This window comes from Erythrolamprus reginae, chromosome 6, assembly GCF_031021105.1.
Source record: "Erythrolamprus reginae isolate rEryReg1 chromosome 6, rEryReg1.hap1, whole genome shotgun sequence".
NCBI classification, from domain to species: Eukaryota; Metazoa; Chordata; class Lepidosauria; order Squamata; family Dipsadidae; genus Erythrolamprus; species Erythrolamprus reginae.
In genome coordinates, this window is record NC_091955.1 from 85,842,573 (window position 1) to 85,856,321 (window position 13,749).

A 13,749-nucleotide genomic window follows, 5' to 3' on the forward strand; every position below is an offset into this window, starting at 1 on the left:
TTCTATTACTATATCTTCTTTTCTATTACTTCTTAAATATATTTTACTATGAGTATCTCCTGTATAACCTTCGTCATGTATTTTACTATGTGTATATAGATATATACCCACTAAAACCCTCATTGTGTATTGGACTAAATAAAATAAAATAAATAAAATAAATAAAATAAATAAAATAAATAAAATAAATAAAATAAATAAAATAAATAAAATAAATAAAATAAATAAAATAAATAAAATAAATAAAATAAATAAAATAAATAAAATAAATAAAATAAATAAAATAAATAAAATAAATAAAATAAATAAAATAAATAAAATAAATAAAATAAATAAAATAAATAAAATAAATAAAATAAATAAAATAAATAAAATAAATAAAATAAATAAAATAAATAAAATAAATAAAATAAATAAAATAAATAAAATAAATAAAATAAATAAAATAAATAAAATAAATAAAATAAATAAAATAAATAAAATAAATAAAATAAATAAAATAAATAAAATAACTAAAATAAATAAAATAAATAAAATAAATAAAATAAATAAAATAAATAAAATAAATAAAATAAATAAAATAAATAAAATAAATAAAATAAATAAATAAAATAAATTGTTTGTTTGTCAATCAAGTATAGGATAGTAGTTTATATACCTTTCTTCTATTCCTATATCTCTTCTTCTATTCTTTCATTGATGTGTTTTATTACTATATCTTCTTTTCTATTACTTCTTAGATATATTTTACTATGAGTATCTCCTGTATAACCTTCATCATGTATTTTACTATGTGTATATAGATATATAGCCACTAAAACCCTCATTGTGTATTGGACTAAATGAATGAATGAATGAATGAATGAATGAATGAATGAATGAATGAATAAGTGTGGTCTCACCATCGATTTGTACAGAGGCAAATCTTAACACTAAAATTCCATTGGGGCCCAGATCGGAGAGTTGGTGTTTACGTCTTCCTAGGGTGGGTCTAACAGAAAATAATTGAGAAGTACTGGACTAGACATACCCAGTTCCATTCATTGTATGTTTTAGCCTCCAGCCCCCTAATAATCAAAGCCAGGGAGGGCAAACTGGAAAAAAACAAATGGAGCACTTATGGAAATTGAACTAAGTTATGTGCATTATACACTAATGGTCCTGATGCATACCGTATGTACCATTTCAAGTCAATTGTTGATTTAAATGTTCCCTTCCTTTGTTTTATAGACTGCCTCTGGGAAAACAATCCAGATTTCATTCATTTTCTTATATTGTGACCCCCACCCAAATCCGACAACCCTAAAACCACAACCTGCCTTCAAATGTGCTATGAGCAGCCTTAAGGCAAAGGGTGGGGAAGCAATATTGAAAAGAACAGTACTTAAGAGAAAGCCTGACTTCGGGCACCACCAGAACTTCGTTGGATAGCGGATTGGTTTTGTTTGATTTTTTTCAAAAGAAAGTGGAGAATTAAATCTTTCTAACATGACACAGAGAAAACAATCCATTTCCATCCCAAGAACTGCATTCGTTTGGACATTGGGATTCGCTGATTTGATAATGTATGTTTGTTGTTGTTGTTGTTGTTATTATTATTATTATTATTATTATTATTATTATTATTATTATTATTAAGATTTGTATGCCGCCCCTCTCCGTAGACTCCATAGACTGTTACAGAAATAGCTAGTATATACTAAATATGAAAAGTAAAATGTTGAGGCCTTTATTGTAGTCTAATACAGTGTTTTTCAACCAGTGTGCCGTGGCACACTAGTGTGCCGCGAGACATGGTCAGGTGTGCCGTGAAGCTCAGAGAGAGAAAGAAAGGGAGAGAGAAAGAAAGCAAGAGAGAGTGAAAGAAAGAAAGCAAGAGAGAAAGAGAACAACAGAGAGAGAAAGAAAGCAAGAGAGAGAGAAAGAGAACAAGAAAAAGAAAGCAAGAGACAGAGCAAGAGAGAGCAAGAAAGCAAGAGAGAGAGAAACAGAGGGAGGGAAGGAGAGAGAGAGAAAGACATAGAGGGAGGTAGGGAGGGAGAGAGAGAGCAAAAAAGAGAAGAAGGAAGGAAGAGAAAGAAAGAGGGAAAGCGGGAGGGAGAGAGAAATAATGCGAAAGGGAGGAAGAGAGAGATAATTTTTTTGTCCAAACTTTTTTTAGCGCCCCCCCCCCCCCGGCTCAATGTGCCCCAGGGTTTCGTAAATGTAAAAAATGTGCCGCGGCTCAAAAAAGGTTGAAAGTCACTGGTCTAATACATTGAAAATTATTGAGAGCTAATGCTTTTTTTTCTTTTTTCCCTTTACCCCACACTTTTATTTGTTGTTTCTTTGCCAATCAAGTATAGTCTGCGGAGAGGGGCGGCATACAAATCTAAATAATAAATAAAATAAATAAATAAAATAGGATAGTAGTTTATATAGGATCGGATACCTATACAGAGCGCTGGTGAGACCACATTTGGAATGCTGTGTTCAGTTCTGGAGACCTCACCTACAAAAAGATATTGACAAAATTGAACGGGTCCAAAGACAGGCTACAAGAATGGTGGAAGGTCTTAAGCATAAAACGTATCAGGAAAGACTTAATGAACTCAATCTGTATAGTCCGGAGGACAGAAGAGAAAGGGGGGACATGATCGAAACATTTAAATATGTTAAAGGGTTAAATAAGGTTCAGGAGGGAAGTGTTTTTAATAGGAAAGTGAACCCAAGAACAAGGGGGCACAATCTGAGGTTAGTTGGGGGGAAGATCAGAAGCAACTTGAGAAAATATTATTTTACGGAAGTAGATGCTTGGAACAAACTGTGAACAGACATGGTGGGTAAATCCACAGCTTAAAGTTGCCAAGGTTGGAGACCTCTCTCTAGTAGTCTGGATATCCTACAGAGCTCCAAAATAGTTCTGAGGCTTTGGGACCAGCTGTTTCACTTTAGAAAAAAGACATTTTCAAGTACACCCAGATTTGCTTGGCTCAGTATCCAGATATTATCCAAAATGGATGGACATCCACAATTCAATCCTCACATTTACCTGCTGAGTGGAGGGTGGGGGGAAGAAACCAAAGAAGAGCAAATCTCATAACAAAACTCTTGTTAAGAACTTCTGGGAACCATGTATTACCGCCTTTGTTATGTGTTTGATCAGAGACTTCTTCAGGTCTTGGCAAACTTTTCAGTTAATATTACTTGGCATGGACTTGTAACTGTCTGGCCAGGATGGCAGCCTAACATATTTAGCACAAACCACAATTCCAGAAGTAATTGTGAGGGATATGCTTTCTTTCTGGCAGCTTTACCAGAAGGTATGGTCTTCCCATCTCTATAGGTCAGAGAAAGAGCAGGCCATCCGTGATCCATCTCCTTGGACCCTGGCTACTTCAGAGAGATACCTGTTGGCCTTGTGAGATAGTCAAGAAGGCTTCAAGAGTTGTAAACCTAATCCTACGTAGCTTCTGCTCTGGCAATCTCACACTACTTACCAGAGCTTACAAAACTTTTGCCAGACCCATCCTCGAATACAGCTCATCTGTTTGGAACCCATATCGCATCTCAGACATTAACACCCTTGAAAATGTCCAAAGATACTTCACCAGAAGAGCCCTTCACTCCTCCACTCGAAATAGAATACCCTACGAGACTAGACTTTCAATCCTGGGCCTAGAAAGTTTAGAACTAAGACGCCTTAAACAAGATCTAAGTATTGCCCACAAGATCATATGCTGCAACGTCCTGCCTGTCGGCGACTACTTCAGCTTCAACCACAACAACAGATTTAAACTTAATATTAACTGCTCCAAACTTGACTGTAAAAAAATATGACTTCAGTAACCGAGTTGTCGAAGCGTGGAACTCATTACCGAACTCCATAGTGTCATCCCCAAACCCCCAACACTTTACCCTTAGATTATCTATGGTTGACCTATCCAGATTCCTAAGAGGTCAGTAAGGGGTGAGTACAAGTGCACCAGAGTGCCTTCCGTCCCCTGTCCTATTGCTCTCCTATATCTCCTATACCTTTCTTCTATTCCTATATCTCTTCTTCTATTCTTTCATTGATATGTTCTATTACTATATCTTCTTTTCTATTATTTCTTAGATATATTTTACTATGAGTATCTCCTCTATAACCTTCATCGTGTATTTACTATGTGTATATAGATATATACCCACTAAAACCATCATTGTGTATTGGACAAAATAAATAAATAAAATAAATAAATAAATAAGAGAAATACCCAGAAGTACTAACTATCTTACATTAAAATTATACTAACAAAATCTTGAAATCTAAAAATACCACTCCCCCCACCCCCACCCCCACCCAACATACACACCTTTGAAGGAAGTCAAGGAGGGTTCCTCCTGAAACATTTGTCATGCCCCCCACTCCTAGTCTGTCTCTTCCTCCTGTCTCCCAAGGCCATTTCCCCATTACATCACTGAGTGCTGACTGAGTAATTGAGATATATCTGTGCTCTGGAGTAAGCATCTGGCTTCTTTAAGAAAAAGAAAACTCTATTGAGAGAGTGAGTAGGAAAGATGAAAACCTAGGAGAAGATGAAGAATAGCTCACTGAAGCACAAGAGCTGGCAAATGACTTTAGCCAATACAGTGGTACCTCTACCTAAGAACGCCTCTACTTACGAACTTTTCTAGATAAGAACCGGCTGGTCAAGATTTTTTTGCCTCTTCTCAAGAACCATTTTCTACTTACAAACCCGAGCCTCCGAAACTGTAACTGGAAAAGGCAGGGAGAAGCCTCTGTGGGGCCTCTCTAGGAATCTCCTGGGAGGAAACAGGGCCTCCACCCTCCTTGTGGTTTCCCCAATTGCACGCATTATTTGCTTTTATATTGATTCCTATGGGAAAAATTGCTTCTTCTTACAAACTTTTCTACTTAAGAACCTGGTCACGGAATGAATTAAGTTCGTAAGTAGAGATACCACTGTATGGCTGAATGGTTATAATGACATATGAAGATCCAGGTTAAAATCCAGGCTCATCTATACAAGCTCACTGGGTAACTTTGCCCATACACTCTGTGGTTCTTAAACTGAGGGTAAAAGGACATATTCTGGGGGTAATGCATGTCAACTTTAGCAGAATTCAATTACAGTAATCCCTCGCTACTTCACGGTCCATCTTTCACGGATTCGCTATTTCACGGGTTTTCAAAGGGGGCTTAAATCCATTAAAAATTCATAAAATTATTCTACAGTACTACTGTACTCTATTAAAGAAACTGGTAGGATATCACGTATAGTTCCAGCTGAGAAAAATTAGAGAATGACTGTTTAAGGCAAAGGCTGGGTTTTAAAAGTCCAAATACTCGTTAAATACATAAAAATATCTTTCCTCTACTTCACAGAAATTAGTTTTTCACGGGTGGTCTTGGAACGCACCCCCTGCGAAAAATGAGGGATCACCGTATATATAAGAAAATGTCTTTATGTACAATACCATACAGCAGAATCCAGAATCAATTGTCACATAAATAATATTCACAGAAACAAAGTAATACAGAGACTACTACAGTTCCCTAAACATTGTCAAACTACTTGCTAAGTCTGCTACTAATCTTCTCATCATTCCTATCACCCATCTCCTCCCATTTATGACTATATGACTTTAACTTTGTTGCTTGTATCTTTACAATTTATATCGACTGTTTCCTAATATGATTTGATTTCTTATTTGTACCTGGACTATCATTAAGTGTTGTACCTTATGATTCTTGACGAGCGTATCTTTTCTTTTATGTACACTGAGAGCATATGCACCAAGACAAATTCCTTGTGTCCAATCACACTTGGCCAATAAAAAATATCCTATCCTATCCTATACTATACTATCCTGGCCTGGCCTGGCCTAGCCTAGCCTAGCCTATTCAATATATATACAGATCAGAGAACCTAAGCCATACCTAGCTCTTACGGCTTCATACAAACTAATATTGTTTCAGTTTCCAAACAGTCCCCATTGGCTGACCTGCAGCTATGCCTATACATTGGCTGATCTTATTACTAAGCCCCTTTACCACTTCATGAATATACACTGACAACACAGAAATGTATTTTTCAGAGGCAGCTCTTGCAGCTATATGATGCCTCTATTTTCCTTTTTATTTCAGCTACTCTTTTGCCTTTTAACTCTCCCTCAATATTCTTTGGCTTGTAGAATGTCTACTACCACAGGGCCTAAATTAGCAAAATTATATGTAATTTTTCATGGAAGCAAGCCATGAGAGAGACGAGTGCCTTTTTTCTCCACACCAGATTCTCCCCCAAAATGACAATGCTCTGAATACAGTAAATTGCTACACAATCAGGTCTTTTCAGAAATTCTCATGGACCTCGTCAAGGAAAGCAGCTTAGTTCTCCCCAGTGCTACTGACATGCTACAGTAAAACTGAAGTACTTAGCAGAGCAAACTGGATTCATCCACTTTTCAAAAGAAAGTGGGTGGGTTGATGTTGGTAGCGATCTGGATTATTAATTTACCAAAGGAGTGCCTCAAGATGAGGTTACCCCACCTTTGCTGTAATATAGTAATTAAAACAATTTTCACCCAGAACTTTTCTTTTCGTGCATGGTACAGGATGTGCATATGATAATCCACAGAATGGATTATCATATGAAAAGAGACATTGAAACTCTGGAGAGGGTGCAGAAAAGAGCAACCAAAATGATTAGGGGACTTGAAACCAAGACTTACGAAGAGAGATTGCGGGAACTGGGCATGGATAGCCTTGAGAAAAGGAGGGCCAGAGAGGACATGATATCTGTATACAGGTATACGAGGGGTTGCCACAGAGAGGAGGGGGTCACTCTATTCTCCAGAGCACCAGAGGGCCGAACAACGGCTGGAAGCTGACCAAGGAGAGATTCAACCTAGAAGTAAGGAAGAACTTCCTGACGGTCAGAGTGATCAACCAGTGGAACAACCTGCCTGCGGAGGTTGTGAACTCCCCAACTCTGGACACTTTGAAGAGGAGATTGGACTGCCACTTGGCTGGGGTGCTTTAGGATTCCTGCTCAGGCAGGGGGTTGGACTTGATGACCTGCATGGTCCCTTTCAACTCTAACAATCAATCATTAAATAAATAAAATAAATAAAATAAATAAAATAAATAAAATAAATAAAATAAATAAAATAAATAAAATAAATAAAATAAATAAAATAAATAAAATAAATAAAATAAATAAAATAAATAAAATAAATAAAATAAATAAAATAAATAAAATAAATAAAATAAATAAAATAAATAAAATAAATAAAATAAATAAAATAAATAAAATAAATAAAATAAATAAAATAAATAAAATAAATAAAATAAATAAAATAAATAAAATAAATAAAATAAATAAAATAAATAAAATAAATAAAATAAATAAAATAAATAAAATAAATAAAATAAATAAAATAAATAAAATAAATAAAATAAATAAATAAAATAAATAAAATAAAATAAATAAAATAAATAAAATAAATAAATAAAATAAATTAAATAAATTAAATAAATAAAATAAATAAAATAAATAAAATAAAATAAAATAAAATAAATAAAATAAATAAAATAAATAAAATAAATAAATTAAATAAATTAAATAAATTAAATAAATAAGATAGATAGATAGATAGATAGATAGATAGATAGTTAAATGCATGCTTGAATAACCTTGTTCTACTAATATAAACCACATTTTTCAGAGAGTAAGATGCTCCAAAGAATAAGACCCACCTACCATTTTTTGGAGGAAAATGAGGGGGGGGGGAAATCTGTCTCCACCTCTGCCTCCCAGCAATTTGCCTCCTTGCAGCAAACAGCAAAGAGCCAGTTCCAGTTTCAGTTTCAGTACGGCCTGATTAGCACAAGGGGGGGAAATTTTGCCTCTGCCTCCCTGCAGCCTGAAACAGCTGGTGTTCAGAGGCCAATCCAACCGACAATCAGCAGTGGGTTACTCCCAGATCAGCCCAGTTCTAAGGAGCTTCTGCACATGCACAGAAGTGTCGCGTGCATGCACAAATTTATGTATGTATGTATGTATGTATGTATGTATGTATGTATGTATGTATGTATGTATTTATTTATTTATTAGATTTGTGTGCTGCCCCTCTACGAAGACTCGGGGCGGCTAACAACAACGAAAAGACAATGAAAACAAATCTAATATTAAAAATAATCTTAAAAACCCCAATTTAAAGAACCACTCATACATACAAGCATACCATGTATACATTCTATAAGCCTAGGGGGAAGGGAAATTTCAATTCCCCCATGCCTGATGACAGAGGTGGGTTTTAAGGAGTTTGCGAAAGGCAAGGAGAGTAGGGGCAACTCTGATATCTGGGGGGAGCTGGTTCCAGAGGGTCGGGGCCACCACAGAGAAGGCTCTTCTCCTGGGTCCCAGCAAACGACATTGCTTAGTCGATGGGACCCGGAGAAGGCCCACTCTGTGGGACCTAACCGGTCGCTAGGATTCGTGCGGCAGAAGGCGGTCTCGGAGATATCCTGGTCCGATGCCATGAAGGGCTTTATAGGTCATAACCAACACTTTGAATTGTGACCGGAAATTGATCGGCAACCAATGCAGACTGCGGAGTGTTGGTGTAACATGGGCACATCTTGCGAAGCCCATGATTGCTCTTGCAGCTGCATTCTGCACGATCTGAAGTTTCCGAACACTTTTCAAAGGTAGCCCCATGTAGAGAGCATTACAGTAGTCGAGCCTCGAGGTAATGAGGGCATGAGTGACTGTGAGCAGTGAGTCCTGGTCCAGATAGGGCCGCAACTGGTGCACCAGACGAACCTGGGCAAACGCCCCCCTCGCCACAGCTGAGAGATGGTTTTCTAATGTGAGCTGTGGATCGAGGAGGACGCCCAAGTTGCGGACCCTCTCTGAGGGGGTCAATAATTCCCCTCCCCAGGGTTATGGACGGACAGATGGAATTGTCCTTGGGAGGCAGAACCCACAGCCACTCTCTCTTATCCGGGTTGAGTTTGAGCCTGTTGATACCCATCCAGACCCCAACAGCCTCAGGCACCAACACATCACTTCCACTGCTTCGTTGACTGTACATGGGGTGGAGATGTATAACTGGGTATCATCCGCATACTGATGATACCTCACCCCATGCCCCTGGATGAGAAGCAAAGGGTTTTAGATCCCACTACTGCCGACAATCACCTGCTTGTGCTCATTAGGATGTGCTGAAACTGAAACAGAAACTGGAACTGAAACAGAAACTGGCTGTTTGCTGCAAGGAAGTAAATTGCTGGGAGACAGAGGCCAAAGGGAGGCTGGTAGACCGGGCTACATTCAATATATAAGGCGCACCCAATTTTCCGCCCTCTTTTTTTGGGGGGGGGCGTCTTATACTCTGAAAAAAAATGGTACATTGATTTGCAACAGCCTCTGTCAGAAGAAAGTTATTTAGTACAATTATGTTTTATACCTTCTTTACTAGAATGTAGGAATTAAAACTGCAAGTTCGACATTGCAAAATTGCATGCTATTGCATCGATTTTTTAAAAACTTACAAGTTCTAGAAAGGAATGTGATTATTCCTTCTCCCCTCCTCCCTCTCCCCTCCTGTGCTTTTCTTGACAAGTTTTCAGCAGTGGTTTGCCTTGGGTTTCTTTTCGCTAAGGCAGAGAGATAGGAACTGGCCCAAGGTCAACCAGCTGGCTTGCAGTCTGATAGTTTCTAGCCTGGTGCTTCAAGCAATGCATCAGACTGCTCAATTTCACCTAGAGAGAACAGTCTAAATGGGTAGAAATGCTACCAATTTGCAAGATGTTATTCACTAATGCCTACCTGACATTAGCAGGTAATTCAGAGGCAATTAGAGATTCAGTAACCTCAAGGATAATGGACAATCTTAACCCGTGGTTCTCAACCTTTCTAATATCACAACCCCTTTTAATACAGTTCATAATAATAATAATAACAATAATAATAATAACAATAACAACAACAACAACAATAATAATAATAATGTTGTTGTTGTTGTTGTTGTTGTTATTATTATTATTATTATTATTATTATTATTATTTAGATTTGTATGCTGCCCCTCTCCGCAGACTCGGAGCGGCTCACAACAACAATAATAACAATACAACAATGTAGCAAATCTAATATTTAAAAAACATCTACAAAAAAACGTCATTAAAACCATACAACACAAGCATCCCATACATAAAACTATATAAGCCTGGGGGAGGTATCTCAATTCCCCCATGCCTGGGGATACAGGTGGGTCTTAAGAAATTTACAAAAGACAAGGAGGGTGGGGGCAGTTCTGATCTCTGGGGGGGAGTTGATTCCAGAGAGCTGGGGCCACCACAGAGAAGGCTCTTTCCCTGGGCCCCGCCAGACAACATTGTTTATTCGACGGGACCCAGAGAAGACCAACTCTGTGGGAGCTTATCGGCTGCTGGGATTTGTGCGGCAGAAGATGGTTCTGGAGGTATTCTGTGGTGTATGTTGTGGTGACCCCCAAACATAAGTCTAGCGTCGATTCTCCAAACAGAGCTTTAAGCTGATTGTCAGTAAGGTCAGAGGGACACCCCACTATAAATGCCTGATTTGTCAGATTGTAAAAATATGTTCCAAGATGCCAGAATAGAAGCTTTAGTTCCTAACACCATGGGAAATTTGTCTTTTCCCCTGGTCTTAGGCGACCCCTATGAAAAGGTCATTCGACTCCCCCAAAGGGGTCCCGACCACCAGGATGAGAACTACTGATCTTAACCCCAAAGGTGCTTTTTCAAGAGGCAACTGGGCTTCCTTTCTTTTTCCTTGAAGATGTTTTACTTCTCATCTGAGAAGCTTCTTCAGTCCACTTGTAGAAAAGACCCACCAAGCCACAATCTGGATGACTGTCAATCTCCATAGCCAAAACCTAAATCCCAACTCATATTTTTTAAAGAAACACACTGAATAAGCTCCAGATGTTTGCAGGTAACAAACCAAGGAGGAAAAAAAAGAAACTTACCTGACTTTCCTACTCCAGCTCGGCCAAAGATGGCCAGTTTTACCTCTGCGCTTTTAGCCATGGCAAGGGGACACACCGCAGGCTGGTAGCTTCGTCACTGTTGTGTCTGATCTGATGTGAAGGATGACTTGCCCAACCCAGCCTTCAACCTCATCGTATCATCATCACGTTTTCCAAGGAGATCTGTGAGAAAAGACGCACCAATGAGAATTAAAGCGCTCGCAAGGGGAAGGGGGATGATGCTCACAAATATAGGACAATTTTTGAATGCAACTTTCATAGCACATCAGAAAATCCTTTCAATCGGTTACTGTACCGTCATCTGCATTGAATACCCAGTGGCTGAGTTTCCATACCGCCAAAAGATCCAGATAAAATGGGCTGAGTAATCGGTCGTTCTGCATATTGCCGTAACATGTTAAAGAGCTGGGGTGGCGCAATGGTTAGAGTGCAGCACTGCAGGCTACATCAGCTAACTACTACTACTACTACTACTACTATTACTACTACTACTACTACTATCACTACTACTACTAATAATAATATTATTAGTAATAATAATAATAATTATTATTATTCATTCATTCATTCATTTCTTTCTTTCTTTCTTTATTTATTTATTTATTTATTTGATTGTTTAATTGTTTAATTGCTTAATTGCTTAATTATTTGATTATTTGATTATTTGATTATTTGATCATTTGATCATTTAACTATTTAACTATTTAACTATTTAACTATTTAACTATTTAACTATTTAATTGTTATTTAATTATTTATTTGATTATTTGATTATTCGATTATTCAATTATTCAATTATTCAATTATTCAGTTATTCAGTTATTCAGTTATTCAATTATTCAATTATTCAATTATTTAATTATTTAGTTATTTAATTGGATTTATATGCCGCCCCTCTCTGAGGACTCAGGGCGGCTCACAGCATGTACAGAAAAACCAGGAAACAATAATAACAATCCAATTATACCTTAAAAAACAATCTTAAAATTCTAATTAAAAACTATCAATATCATCCATTCAGCAGTCAAACTAAGCATTCATCGGTCAGGGGGGAAGGTCTAAGGAACCCCAGGCCTGGCGGCAAAGGTGAGTTTTTAAACTTTTTCGGAAGGCAAGGAGGGTGGGGGCAGTGCAACTCTTTGGGGGGAGCTGATTCCAGAGGGCCGGGCCCCCCACAGAGAAGGCTCTTCCCCTAGGTCCCGCCAACTATTTCTTTTTTTAAACTCCACTTGTCTGTCCCATTGTTCAGCGAGCCAAGAGAGCTTCAGTTATTGTTCCCAGCATCTGGCCTTGAACAGTAACTTTTGAAGCATTATCTGTAGTTGCTTAATGTATGAAATAATAATAATAATTTATTAGATTTGTATGCCGCCCCTTTCCGAGGACTCGGAACTATTAGCTGTAGTTCAGCAGTTCAGATCTCACCACCAGCTCAAGGTTGACTCAGCCTTCCCAAAAAAAAAATTTCAGTCCTAAGCAGGGGATAAAATAATGTGCTGAATCTGATCTGACTAAGGACGCTAGCAAGATGAATACCTGGTAGGCAGATTTTTTCCCCCATATTTTCCTCCCCTAAAACTAAAGTGTGTCTTATACCCCGAAAAATACAGTAAGTCAACTGCTATTGCTGTGATCCCCGCAACATTTATGCAGAGATTTAGGAAACCCTTCAAAACATGTACACTATTTTTTTTTAATGGACAGACTAAGTTTTGCTTGGTTTTTTTGAGGAGAAATGTCTAATGTTTTCTACTTTCAAAGGACTCAACCCAGACAAGACGGAGTGGCTGTGGGTCTTGCCTCCCAAGGACAATTCCATCTGTCCGTCCATTACCCTGGGGGGAGAATCATTGACCCCCTCAGAGAGGGTTCGCAACTTGGGCGTCCTCCTCGATCAACAGCTCACATTAGAGAAACATCTTTCAGCTGTGGCGAGGGGGGCGTTCGCCTGGTGCATCAGTTACGACCCTATTTGGACCGGGAGTCACTGCTCACAGTCACTCATGCCCTCATCACCTGGAGGCTCGACTACTGTAATGCTCTCTACATGGGGCTACCCTTGAAAAGTGTTCGGAAACTTCAGATCGTGCAGAATGCAGCTGCGAGAGCAATCATGGGCTTCTCTAAATATGCCCATGTCACACCAACACTCCGCAGTCTGCATTGGTTGCCGATCAATTTCCGGTCACAATTCAAAGTGTTGGTTATGACCTATAAAGCCCTTCATGGCACCGGACCAGATTACCTCAGGGACCGCCTTCTGCCGCACGAATCCCAGCGACCGGTTAGGTCCCACAGAGTTGGCCTTCTCCGGGTCCCATCGACTAAGCAATGTCGTTTGCTGGGACCCAGGAGAAGAGCCTTCTCTGTGGTGACCCTGGCCCTCTGGAACCAACTCCCCCCAGAGATTAGAATTGCCCCCACCCTCCTTGCCTTTCGTAAGCTACTTAAAACCCACCTCTGCCGCCAGGCATGGGGGAATTAAAATTTCTTCTCCCCCTAGGCTGTTACAATGGTATGCATGGTATGTTTGTATGTGTGTTTGGTTTTGTATATTAAGGGGTTTTAATTTACTTTTAGTATTGGATTATTATTGTATACTGTCTATGATTGCTGTTAGCCACCCCGAGTTTTCGGAGAGGGGCGGCATATAAATCCAATAAAACTTGAAAACTTGAAACTTTAACTTTTCAACATCAAGGAAAGAATGGCATAATGGTTTTATTTGC

General features: G+C 38.3%; 1 protein-coding gene across 2 annotated transcripts in view; it reads right to left on the bottom strand.

The window, feature by feature from the left end:
- RERG (RAS like estrogen regulated growth inhibitor) overlaps window positions 1-13,749 on the bottom strand; it is a 134,975-nt gene that overhangs the window by 107,638 nt on the left and 13,588 nt on the right. For both annotated transcript variants that reach the window (XM_070754869.1, XM_070754868.1), the window contains exon 2: window positions 11,000-11,182. In XM_070754869.1, coding sequence (XP_070610970.1) covers window positions 11,000-11,060 — 61 coding nt within the window. In that variant the 5' untranslated portion in view covers window positions 11,061-11,182. The remainder of the gene's footprint in view (window positions 1-10,999; window positions 11,183-13,749) is intronic.